The 12500-nt window shown below is 44.1% G+C and overlaps 1 protein-coding gene across 1 annotated transcript in view; it reads right to left on the reverse strand.

Annotated features, from left to right (window-relative positions):
* Positions 1 to 12500, reverse strand: part of LOC143141763 (potassium channel, voltage gated eag related subfamily H, member 7) — a 106287-nt gene that overhangs the window by 21292 nt on the left and 72495 nt on the right. The window contains exons 9-11 of the mRNA XM_076302474.1: positions 10676 to 11075; positions 6298 to 6497; positions 2204 to 2456 (exon numbers count right to left, since the gene is read on the reverse strand). Coding sequence (XP_076158589.1) covers positions 2204 to 2456; positions 6298 to 6497; positions 10676 to 11075 — 853 coding nt within the window. The remainder of the gene's footprint in view (positions 1 to 2203; positions 2457 to 6297; positions 6498 to 10675; positions 11076 to 12500) is intronic.

Here is a 12500-nt window from a genome sequence, read left to right on the forward strand (position 1 = left end):
AAATACATATAGAAAGCCTAAGACAGAAGAGGTTTTGAGCAACAGTGTGTACATGATGTATCCAAAATGTCATATTATGACAAAAGTGTTTGTAATGTGAGGCGAATGTTTGCTTTAAAGATGTGTTTTTGACATTTTGAATGTTGTGTGTCATTTTGCTGGAGATTTGAGGCATTTTGCATTTTGTGTGAGCAATTGTGGGTTTCGTGTGTGGAGTTTTGAAAAATAGACACAGAGTTTTGAAAACGTGTGTAAACAATTGTAAAAAACTGTATGTGACAGTGTGTGTACAGTACATGTCTATTCTGTGATTGTGTGAAAATCTATATTTGTGTGTATGTGTATAAGTGTGTGTGTGTGTGTGTGTGTGTGTGTGTGTGTGTGTGTGTGTGAACATGAGTGTGTGTGTGTGTGTGTGTGTGTGTGTGTGTGTTTGAGTGTGTGTGTGTGTGTGTGTGTGTGAACATGAGTGTGTGTGTGTGTGTGTGTGTGTGTGTGTGTTTGAGTCTGTGCACATGAGCATGTGTGTTGTGTGTTTGTGTTCTGATGTGTGTTTTTGCCCTTTTTTGGGGGGGGGGGGATTCTGGACCAGGGGTGAGTTTTTGCCTCTGTGTTCCAAGTCTAACTGTCATCTCATCCCCACAGACTGTCCTCATAACTATTCATACCGGCAGGCATTTGCACAGAATGTTCCGGGCCAAGTTCCTCTTTGCAGTTTGGAAGTCACACACACACACACACACACACACACACACACACACACACACACACACACACACACACACACACACACACACACACACAAAGAAAGAAAGGAAGAAAAAGACGGTAGATTAAATATTTAGAATCCAGAAACTGCTGGTACCTGCTCAAAAACTGCTCAAGGTCCTTCTGTTATTGGGAGCCTTGCTGCTTTAAAAGCTTGATGATTTGTCTGTGAATTTGACTAATCATTCTTTCAAGAGAAACCCCCTCTGGACACACATGCCTAATTAACTCTCCTCACACCAGACAGGCCCCACAATACAATGCCTCCTCATAGAGTGTTTTTTTTTAGGGTTTACTTCTCTCCTGACACTTCTGTCGTTTCATCCGCGCTACCATGTCCATTCTCTCCACCTCTCATTCCCTCTTACACAGTCAGAGGCTTTTTTTTGCATTCAACTGTAGAAGGACGAACAGTATTTGCAAGGACAATTTGTTGTCCAGCATTCCTTTGTCACTAACAACATTTAATTCAATTCAATTTTATTTATAACATGGCATTTTGCTCAAGACACTTTCCAGAGCCCACAATGAATTTGAACCTTGACTTAACCATAATTGTAGTATCTGATAAATCATAGTAGGCCTATATGATAAAGTATTGTTGCAAACTATTTCTGACAATTTCCAACCAGCGAGTCCCCTCAAGACAACAAGCTTCTGCCTGAAAACGACTGGTTCAACCTTTCAAACTAAACTATTCCAAAGTAATTAATCTAGTTTAAAGGGAAACTTGGCAGGATTTCCCCCTCTGCTGGAGAAATTGCGCATTATGCTATTTCAAACTGTGGGAAAAGGTAACGATAAAGCACATGGATTTGTTTACAAACTAGCGAACGGTTAGCATAAGTTTGGCAGAACTATGTGGATGTTACAAGGTAAGAAACACGATTTAAAACGAGTTTCTTGTTTCTCACTACTCAATGTTGCAAGGTTGGTTTTCCGCCTGGGGATGCTAGGCGCAGCGGGGAAAGTCACCATTTTCACCGGAACAGGTAATTTAACCATCCAAATGATTTCTAAACGGGTTTATTACGTTGAAATAGTTATAAAGTAGTTTTATAAGGCAAGTGTGCATTTGTGTTGAGAAGTTGACCTTTGATGTTAGTCAATGTAAACTTTTTTCTTATGTACTGTATGTACTCCTATAAGCAAAACTACCCGTGCCCCTCGCATTAGGACAGCCATTCAAACAAGCACCCGTTTCCTATACATTTACACATTTATTCATTTAGCAGCATTTTTATCCAAAGCTACTTACATATGTCAATTATATTACAAGAGCCATTGACACCAGAGCAAGTCAGGTTACTGTAAGTGCCATGTTCAAGGGCACAACGGTGGAAGCAGGGAATTGAACCCACAACTTTTTCAGACTACAGCATGCTAGCCCAGCTCCTTAGTCATTATGCTACCACCTCCCCTCTGGTTCACTCACCCAAGATGGCCACCACCACGTCGTCCTTGAGGATCTCGATGGATCCGCGCGACAGGAAGTAGAGGGCAGTGAGCACGTCGCCGCAGTGCACGAGCGTGTCGCCGGGCGGCGCGTGCGTGGTCTTGAAGCGCATGGCCAACGCTCGCAGGCAGCCCTTGGTGGCCCCGCGGAATGCCTTGCAGTCCTGCAGCAACGTCTGGTTCAGGTGCAGACAGATGTCCGCCTGCAGACACTCAGGGAAGCCCTTCAGGACCTGAAGTAGGAAAGACAGAGAGACACAGAGAGAGAGAGAGAGAGAGGGAGGGATGGAGGGAGGGGAAATGGATGACGAACCACAATGGAACGGGAGAAGAGAACTGTTTAAAAACCTCGGAGGAGAGAGGGGAGTAGAGTCACAGATTCTACTGTACATCTACAGTATATCTTTAAAAAACATGCTGTAGTGACTGTTTCTTGTTGAGTATTTATATTCATAATTTCTGTGCTTAATTTTCAGATTAAAGATGGTAAAGGCTTGTAAACAAGCAAAAGAGAGAGAGAGAAAGGGGTGAGAAATATAAATTAATATTGAGTACAATTGCCATTTGTGTTCTGCCTTTCATTTTCAAAGCTTGCTCTGTACAGTAGATGCCTGAGAGCTTCAGTATGTCGAGACACTCCCTCAAGAGTCATGGGTGAGATGGAGGAAGCCAGAACACACACAACAGCTGGCTCTTTCCTAGAACTGGCCCTCGTCCGGCCCAGGAGCCAACCGGGTCTCAGCCTCATCATAAGAATATGATACACAGAACAACCTGCTGAACAGCGTTGCCAAGCAAGATCTTCTGAGCACGTTGTCCATGCACGTTGTTGTTGATATTGGGGCAACATTTATTTTAATCTTGAGAGCTTTAACCAATAGGGCAACTTATCTTGAGCTTCCAATCAGAACACTATCAACCGTTCATGTGACTCCCTGGCAAAATTGCTCCAAAGTTGCTCCATTTATCAATGCCTTTTCCGGCCCAGATGTCAGCCCGATCTCAGACAGACACTTGTCTGATGTAGCGCCGTGTGTATCCCAGAGCCAGTAGCCATCTGTGGAGATGCTGGATGAGATCTGCACTTATAACACACAAACAAGGGCAGGTAGGAACAGTCAGATCTCCACTACACTACAGCACCTGAGCTCCTCGTCAGTTCATAGAGAGAGAAAATGAGAAGCAAAGATGGACATAAATAGAACAGAGAGACAGAGAGAGAGAGAGAGAGAGAGAGAGAGAGAGAGAGAGGGGAATGTGAGAATAGGAGACAGAGAGGAGAGATGGAGGGAGACATGAGAGTGAAAGAGAGAAACAGAGGGCTAAATAGAGAATCTTCTAGAATTAGAGTTTCTGTCTGATGACAGCTTCTCTCACAGCCACTGAACCAAGCAGTTAGCGCGTGAGAGGCAGAATTAGCACGAGACCACAGAACTCCTGCTGAACTGAAGCGTCAGACAGAGCAGGCGTTAATGTGCCTCATTTAGATCTAACTGTGGAAAAAGACTCACAGATGGGTAAAAAAAGAGGACGAAAACCTTACCTGGCAAATCTGACAGAAGAAAACGCTTAGAAAAAGGAACAGATAAATAAATAAAACAAAACCATAAAAAGACAAAAAGAGGGATGAGTCTACCAGAAGAAAAACAAGCCCTTGCAGCAGAGTGAAATTAAAATAACTGTTCTGGTTGCGTCTGTCACTGCGAGTGACTCTGATCAAAATCAACAACGATGCCAACACTACACACTCCAGCACTCACAAGACGTGTAAATCGTTGCAAAGACTGTAAATGCAAAACTGACAAACTCAATTGAGAAGAGAGCCGACTTCTACAGCGTTCCATTTACAAGAGTGTGATCTGCGCTTCTCTACAACCCAGCAACAGCCCCCATATTTGAAGGATCCAGTGCTTTTAACAACAAGCAATACATTTGACACAGACACTGAATATGCATTGATTTACACAGATGTCATTGACCACATTTGTAACTGCAAAGTACCAGAACGTCCCACCGGCCACTTGATGGTCAATGCCACCTGTATTAATGACTACAACTCTGCCGACTCTCTCGTAGTATTAGCATTAAGTGCTGTGTTGCCCATTAGAGCACTTAGACCCATCAAAGTGACAGCTGTGCTCTCTTCTTACCTCATACACAGCAGACATTTTATTAGTCATGGTGTGTGTAGCCATTTTTTTCCGTTAAAGAGGAGGGAAGGGACCAGCTGACCTGGATTCAACCCTGCTGCGGGAACAAAACTACTCCCTTGTGGGGTAGGGAGCGACAGCTGAAGAGAGGGCTTTTAATGGGGGTGTTAAAGAGGGAGATTTGGAAAGAAAAGGTCTAACAACATTTGGCAAGTGCAGGTGCCAGCAGCACATTGCATAGCCACTCTTCCCTCTCTCTCTCTCTCTCTCTCTCTGTTTTATAGTGAGAGACAGAAATAAAGAGAGAGAGGGGGGTTGAGGCAGAAGGAGAATGAGAAAGGGAGATAGAAAGAGTGAGTAAGAGACAGGGGTGAGAACAAGGGAGTTGAAAGAGAAGGAGAGGGAGAGAGAGAGAGATGGAGGGAGAGAGAGAGAGAGATGGAGGGAGAGAGGGAGAGAAATGGGGCTGGAGGCGTCTGTTTGCCACGCTCGCTTCACCTTGGCACGCTTAATTCTGTCTCTGTCAGAGTCTGTGAGCGATCCTCACAGCATGTTTGAAAACACAGATGTCATGCAAACACAAGTCCCCGTGCCCGCCAAAATGCAAATCACTGGAAAATTGAGCGTGTGTGTGTGTGTATCTATATGTGTATGTGTGTGTGTGTGTGTGTGTGTCAGAGCTTAAAGCACTCTGCTCATCATCTGGCATGCAAATCTACTCCAAGTCAATGCTTGGGCACAGACCTCAACAAAACCCCCATACTCATTCATCTGTTTTAAACAAAAATGCTAAATTGTTTTAAATAATGTCATTATGAGCTATGGGAGCATGCCCTCTTTGTGACCTAGCAAAGGTTTGCATAAACACTGTAGTGATCTTTCCCCAAGTGCAGACATGTTTACAAAGTGCTTTGCATGTCTTGTGTGCTAATGATCTTGACAAAAGGGGGCAAATCATAGTTCTTTTGCATACTAATTCTCACAAGTCCTAACAGCTTGAGAGCCTGGGGTACACACTGTATCTTTGCATGTGGGATACACTTTATATGATCTGACATAGACAATAGTATATGGGGCTGTATGGGACATTTAGGTTTCACAGATATGTATACCATAGACAGGGTAATACCTCCTGCTCTTACCAGAGTGTTGAATTCAGTCCATTTGATATGAAGCAGAGATGGAAAAGACAAGTTTTTGTATGAGCACATGTGACCATGATCACGTGTTTCACAAACAAGGCTGTTCTGGTGCTAAAGTGTCTCTATGGTTGTGAAGAAATACAATACATCAAGGTCATCATTGCTAACTACCAACAAAGTAAACACAATGCCTCCCTATGTCATTGTAGCCTATAGAGTGCAAAACTGTGGACACATTGCAGTTTAAAAGAACATCTCTCCAAATAAGACAAGTACATTGAACATATAAAAATGGATGTGAACAAGGGAGAGAGAGGGGGAGGAAGTAATCATCAGTTTTTTTCAGAAAATGTTCACAGGATATTATTTAACAGGTTTGGTGTGCATTCTCTTGCATCATATCTGACTTCTGTGAAGTCAGTTCAAAGCTCATTCACACCACTGCCATGCAAGCTAATATGGAGCTAGCACCAAGCCCAATGCATGCTGGCCCAAAGAGCATCATGGGAAATTATGAATGACCATCACAGCGGATTTTGCTGAAGGCAACAGGCTTGTGCACTGGCTCTCTCTCTCACACACACACACACACACACATATGTACACATACTCTCTCACACACACACACACTCTCTCTCTCACACACACACACACACACACACACACACACACACACACACACATATGTACACATACTCTCTCACACACACACACACTCTCTCTCTCACACACACACACACACAAACACACACACACACACACACACACACACACACACACACCATGTTCATGTCGATGCCGTTAGTGTAGGTCCAGGCGTGCTGGAAGTACTCCTCCAGCCTCTGGCGCAGTGGGTTGGGGATCTGGTGGAAGCGGATGAACTCCTTGACGCGCAGCATCTGCAGGTGGTAGCGCGCCGTGCCGGAGTAGAGCCGCTGGATGATCGCCGACACGTTCCCAAAGATGCTGGCGTACATGAGCGCTGCGGGAGGAGGTGGGGGAGAGAGAGAGAGAGAGAGAGAGAGAGAGAGAGAGAGAGAGAGAGAGAGGGAGAGAGGAGAAACAAAGGGAGGGATGAGAAAGGGGAGTGGAGGAGATGTGAAGGGGACGGTAAAAGGAGAGGAGGAAAAAAAAGAAAGCAGATATTACAGGAGAGGAGGAGAGAAAAGCCACAAGAGGGGAGGAGATTGGGATGGAGAGGAGAAGGAGAGAAAGGAGTAGAGAGGAGAGGAGAATGAAGGATAAGATAGGAGAGAGAAGGAGAATAGGATTGGAAGAGGAAGAGGAGATGAAAGAGGGAGAGATAATGAAGAGGAGGGAGGGGGGGGGAAAGAAGAGACGAGAAAGGGAGGAGAATAGGATTGGAAGAGGGGAGAGGGTGAAGAGGAGGAGAGGAGAGAAGGAGGGGATAGGATTTGGAAGAGGGGAGAGGGTGAAGAGGAGGAGAGGAGAGAAAGAGGGGATAGGATTTGGAAGAGGGAGAGGAGAGAGGGAGTGCAAGAAAAGTGGTGTTTATGACTGGAAGCCATGAATCTTGTAGTCTGAAATAATGCTCCCTGCTGAAAACCCAAGTCCCTGATGGAGGCCTTCTGTTTTGTTTGTTTTCTGGGTTATACTTCATTCTTGGTAGCCTAAGGTACTATACTGTGCACTTATACGTTATTAACAAATTAGTGCAGTCTACTTAAGTGTATAATGTTACCGTACGCAGTTATGGTTTGGCCCACTAACAATACATAGTTCCTTGATCATAACACTGTATTGAAATAATTACTGAACTTATATAAGTCCACTGTTTTATAACTTATTTTATTATAACTTTTTTTCCATACCTCCATTAATCTGAATGTTTTCTCTTATTTTTAATGTAACTTTGTAAGAAATGTAACCATTTCTATTTCTCCTTTTTTACTAGATTTACGTCTATAAAAAAAGATACAACAACGTTTCAGAACTTCAGAACAAAAAAAGTGACTGTTTCCTGTTTTCCTCTGTTTTGAGTTCTTGTCTGCGTGAACCACAAGGGGCTCGTTCTTGTAATATTTATGATGACTAAATGCTTCAGCTGCGTTGTTTCTTGTTCCATTTCACGAAGGTTTGGTGAAGCATGCACATGGTGCAGACACACCGGGAGGAAGATACATTTTGACATGCTGTATCGTAAGTCTCCCACACTCCCCAGGAGTCCGTATAAACCACGGAAAAGGGTTTGCTCTTGGCCTCATGCTCCTCTTGTTTTGTTCTCGGCTGGTTACTGGCCCTCTCTTGAGCAGCATCAGAGAGCACACAAGGCTGTGCCAGCGCTGAACATTCATGTGTACAGTACCTCCAGTCCTAGTCTGTGCATGAAGAAATAGAAAAATAGAGCGGGAGTTGTTGCTGACGTGAGTGCAAATGGCATGGTTGATATTCAAAGGCCCATTTGAGCACCACTAACCAACCTAAAGATTAGCAAACTCAACATAACTCAATCAAATCTTAGTCATCTAATTGCTTTGATTAAGTAAAGTTATGTGAAAGTACATTGTCAATTTTTGTGTAATAAACTTAACACTAAACATGCATGGGAAGACAGAGAGCGAACCTGAAGAAGCTGAGGTCAAAACATGTTATTCCAGTGGTGATGATCTTTACTTTTGAAGTATGATATTCCTAACCTGACAATAGCCAGATGAATGTCGTTCCGCTTAGCTCCGCCTAGCTTCACTCACATCCATCTGGGACCTCTTCCATTGAGAGTGATTTCTGCAACCGATTTTATGGTACAGCCAATCAGGACGCAGGGCGGGAGTTTCATAGATGTGACATAGCGTAGAAGCGACTGTGAGACTGTTATTAGCGTCACGGGTTGGCTTCAATGTGAGTGGTTGAAGTAGCACGTCAATAGATGACGGACAAGTGGCTTATTCAATCATATGCAAGCATTTTTTGATTAGGCCCAGCCTTCTGAAGCAACACTTCAATGGATCGGTTCCAGATGGATGAGTGGAGCTAGGCGGAGTGAAATTCATCTGGCTAGGGTCAGGTTATGATATTCCTGCGTAACACCAGCACCTGGGATCAAAAAAAAACGGCCAGTGCACAGGGATTTTGTAAACTTGTAAACTCTAAATATGTTGACATAGCAACAAGATTAAGTGACTAGGTCATGTTGAGTGTGCTAATCATTTTTGACAATAGGCTACAGAAGCAAAATGCCTGGGTAAGTGAAGGGAAATGAACGACGCGGCTTTACGGGTAGCAGAAGTTAATGCACATTCAAGGGGGCGACGTGGGCATCACACAGCGTGACAATTTATTTACACTGCACAATGAATTTAGCTAATTGATATACAAATTTAGTACGGCTCCAACAAAAAAAAAAAACTGGAGCTACTTCATAGGTGTACAAATATCTAAAGTTAACTGACGTTCTAAAAACTGCATCATATAATCAGAAATTCAACCAGGCAGCTCATTCCCACATCTCAGGGCTCAGTGTGGGCTCTGAGTCACGAAGACAGTAGGATGCCACTATAAGATCCCATCTCTGAGCTCATACATCTGACAAGCCCGCCAAAAGCAGCTGCTTTCTCTCATCTGCCCTCATATTCCACTCGCGCTGTCTCTCAGCAGGAGGATCAGACTTGAAGTCACATTAAGATGCTATCTCTGCATTCACAGGCATGGCGTGATGAGGGTTACAATCAACTGACCCTAGAAGGAATTTAATGCTAAACTGGGATAGAAACATTTTATATCCTGTTCTGGGGAAGACATTATAATGTATGCATCAGAACAGGTAGCAATCTATTTAAGAATAAGACTCTTAAATGGTAGGATACATACATGTCTCATCTGCTATTAAACAGTGAGGTAACAAAGAGCAGGTAGTAGTCAGTGTGCTTTTAGCTTATGCTACATAAAAGAATTTGGCTGGTAAAGTCGCAGCACTAAGGTAAAGAAAGGGGTATTTAGCAGATGCTTTCATGCAAAGCGACTTGGGCTTAGAATGTTCTGAAATTGAGCCTGGGCCAACTGCTCGCCAGGCGGTGACACTAGCGACTGCCCCCCCCCTCGCCCCCAGTGTTAGCTGCTAGCGGGGGGCAGCTAACTCTTATCCTTGGCTGACCTCTTCAGTTTCCTCTCTGTGCCTTATTAAATCAATCAGTAGTTTCTCAAACCACAGGGACTGCCCCCATGCTTCCGTCTCAGAAATATACTGTAACTCCATTTTCAATGCAGCTGCAAAAATGCTTCCTGCCACTGATCAACTTTTTCATTGGCTGAGATGAGTCAGCTCAAAATTCAGTCCAGTCTCTCTTGAGACATTTTTAGCTGCAGCTGATGTACATTTACTCCACAAGATGGTTGAATGGGTTTTCAACTGTCAAAGGTCACTCCAGAGTGGCTATATGCAATGTGCTAACCTTACAAAAACAAAATGTTTGCGGCAGATTTGCGACAAACTTGTGGTGATTTGTGTATGTGTGTGTGTGTGGGGGTGAGTTCAATAGAAAATATTGCCAGAAGTTTGCCAATGTTGGCCGCTAGAGGCAAACTTCCAGCAAAGTTCTTGCAACAATGACAAGATTGCTACTAGTGACAAATAGGTTTGTCTGTGTTTTGCCACCACACTCAATAATGGTAAACTGCCAGTGAACTTCTGGTGACAAACCTAATTTGCATATGACATTGTTGCAAATTTGCTGCAACATTGCTCACACAAGTTAACCACAACTGTTTGCCAAAAAACAAATTTGCATGTGAAAACATGACCTTGGTGCAAATTTGCGGCAACTGATCGCCAGAAACCTGAAATTTCTGTAAGGGTATTGTTGCTATCAGCCTCACTCATAGTTGATAAGCCTGACACAGATGGAGAAGATCTTCTGGGAGTTGATATTGGGCGGTGTGTGTGTGTGTGTGTGTGTGTGTGTGTGTGTGTGTGTGTGAATGTGCATGCATGTGTGTGCAGGTGTGAACCCACTTACAGCTAAAGAGCATGACACAGATGGAGAAGATCTTCTTGGAGTTGGTGTGTCGGCTGAGGATGTGCGTGTGTGTGTGTGTGTGTGTGTGTGTGTGTGTGTATGTGTGTGTGTGTGTGCGTGTGTGTGTGTGTGTGCGTGTGTGTGTGTGTACATATATGTGTGTGCGTGTAGGTGTGAGCCAACTCACAGCCGATAAGCATGACGCAGATGGAGAAGATCTTCTCTGAGTTGGTGTTGGGCGAGACGTTGCCGAAGCCCACGCTGGTCAGGCTGCTGAAGGTGAAGTAGAGCGCCGTCACGTACTTGTCCTTGATGGACGGCCCTGAGGCCGGGTCGCTGTAGTTGTAGATCTTGCCGATGGACAGGCCCAGGTTGTCCAGCCAGCCGATCTTGTGCTCCAGGTACGGCTGCTCCACATTGCCAATGGCGTACCATATGCAGGCCAGCCAGTGGGCAATGAGGGCGAAGATGCACATGAGGAGCATAAGAACGGCTGCGCCGTACTCCGAGTAGCGGTCAAGCTTGCGGGCCACGCGCACCAGACGCAGCAGGCGCGCTGTCTTCAGTAAGCCAATCAGGGTGGTGGTCTGGAAGGTGGGGGAGAGGTAGGGGGTAAAAGGTCAAATATCAAAGGTCAAGACTTGAGGAGCAAAAACAAAGCATGGATTTTGGTTATGATCACTCCGCACACAACTCCAACTGACAAATGGCTCTGCCAAATAACCTAGACATTTTTTTGCAGGCTTTTTGTAGATATTTTTGAGGAATGTTCAGAACCATAATAAGCAACATATAAAACACTTATTATAGAGAAACAAACATGTATGGTACATCCATGTAAACACACACACACACACACACACACACACACACACACACACACACACACACAAACACACACACACTTGAGTAAACCCTTGGTGCTCTGAGATTACTCAAAGTTTAATGAAGGATCCAAGTATGCAAACATCAAACATCATCAATGAGAGGCTTCCAGCTACAAACCTAAAGGATTCCCCATGGGAAATTACACCTCTCATTAAAGCCTATTACACACACAAACACACACATACACACACACACACACGCGCGCGTGCACATGCATATGCATATGCATATGCATACACATACACACACACACACACACACACACACACACACACACACACACACACACGCATGCATGCGCATGCATACATAAGCATTAACCTTAGTTAAGCATGGATGGATACATAGGCACATACCATACAGAGTTAACCTCAATTAAGACCATATTTCACAGTGCAACAAGAAAAGTAGACGCCTACACACACCATCACTTTTAATAAATGATTGGCAAAGAAGCTGACAGTTAAAGGACAGGTTCGGTATTTTACACTTAAAGCCCTGTTTTCAGATAGTTTATGATTAAATAGAACGTTTAAGATTGAAATTTGGACACATGCTGCTGTCCTGAGAATTTTCGGTTTCTGTGGTAGCGCCCCCCCCCCTCCAGAACGATGCATAGGTGCACTGGAGCAATCCTTCCTAAAACGCATTAAACTTTCGTTTACAAAGACGTGAAACTCACCGAGTGGTCAGGGGTGTTCGCTGATATGCTCACACAAAAATCGCTGCAAAAGACGCTTTCCAACAGGTTATTACCATGTTGTAAAACTGTGGAGCTATTTTTCCAAACGCCTCACACCCGTACATTCTTCCGTTGAGAGCTTGAATAATAGACACTCCAGCCCAGTTGGTGGCGATAATGCACCATACACCGTCTTGCCAATTACAAGCAAACCACTGGCATTTCATTGAATACACAGAAGAAGCAGAAGATTGCTGTCTTGAAGTATTTTGCAACAGACAGCTAAAAATGAGGCGATTTTGTGCAGTTCCGAATTGCGGGAAAATTCGTGGCAAAAAAAGTTGTCACAGACTTCCTTTCAACGATCCAGAAAGGCTAAAGTTGTGGCTGGAATTTCTGGGGTTGGATGTGAGCATACCTGTTGAGAATCTGCAGAAAGCTG

This window comes from Alosa pseudoharengus, unplaced genomic scaffold, assembly GCF_046254945.1.
Source record: "Alosa pseudoharengus isolate Yale_2024_CS ecotype anadromous, Long Island Sound unplaced genomic scaffold, YU_APseudo_1.1 YU_APseudo_1.1_scf_24, whole genome shotgun sequence".
NCBI classification, from domain to species: Eukaryota; Metazoa; Chordata; class Actinopteri; order Clupeiformes; family Clupeidae; genus Alosa; species Alosa pseudoharengus.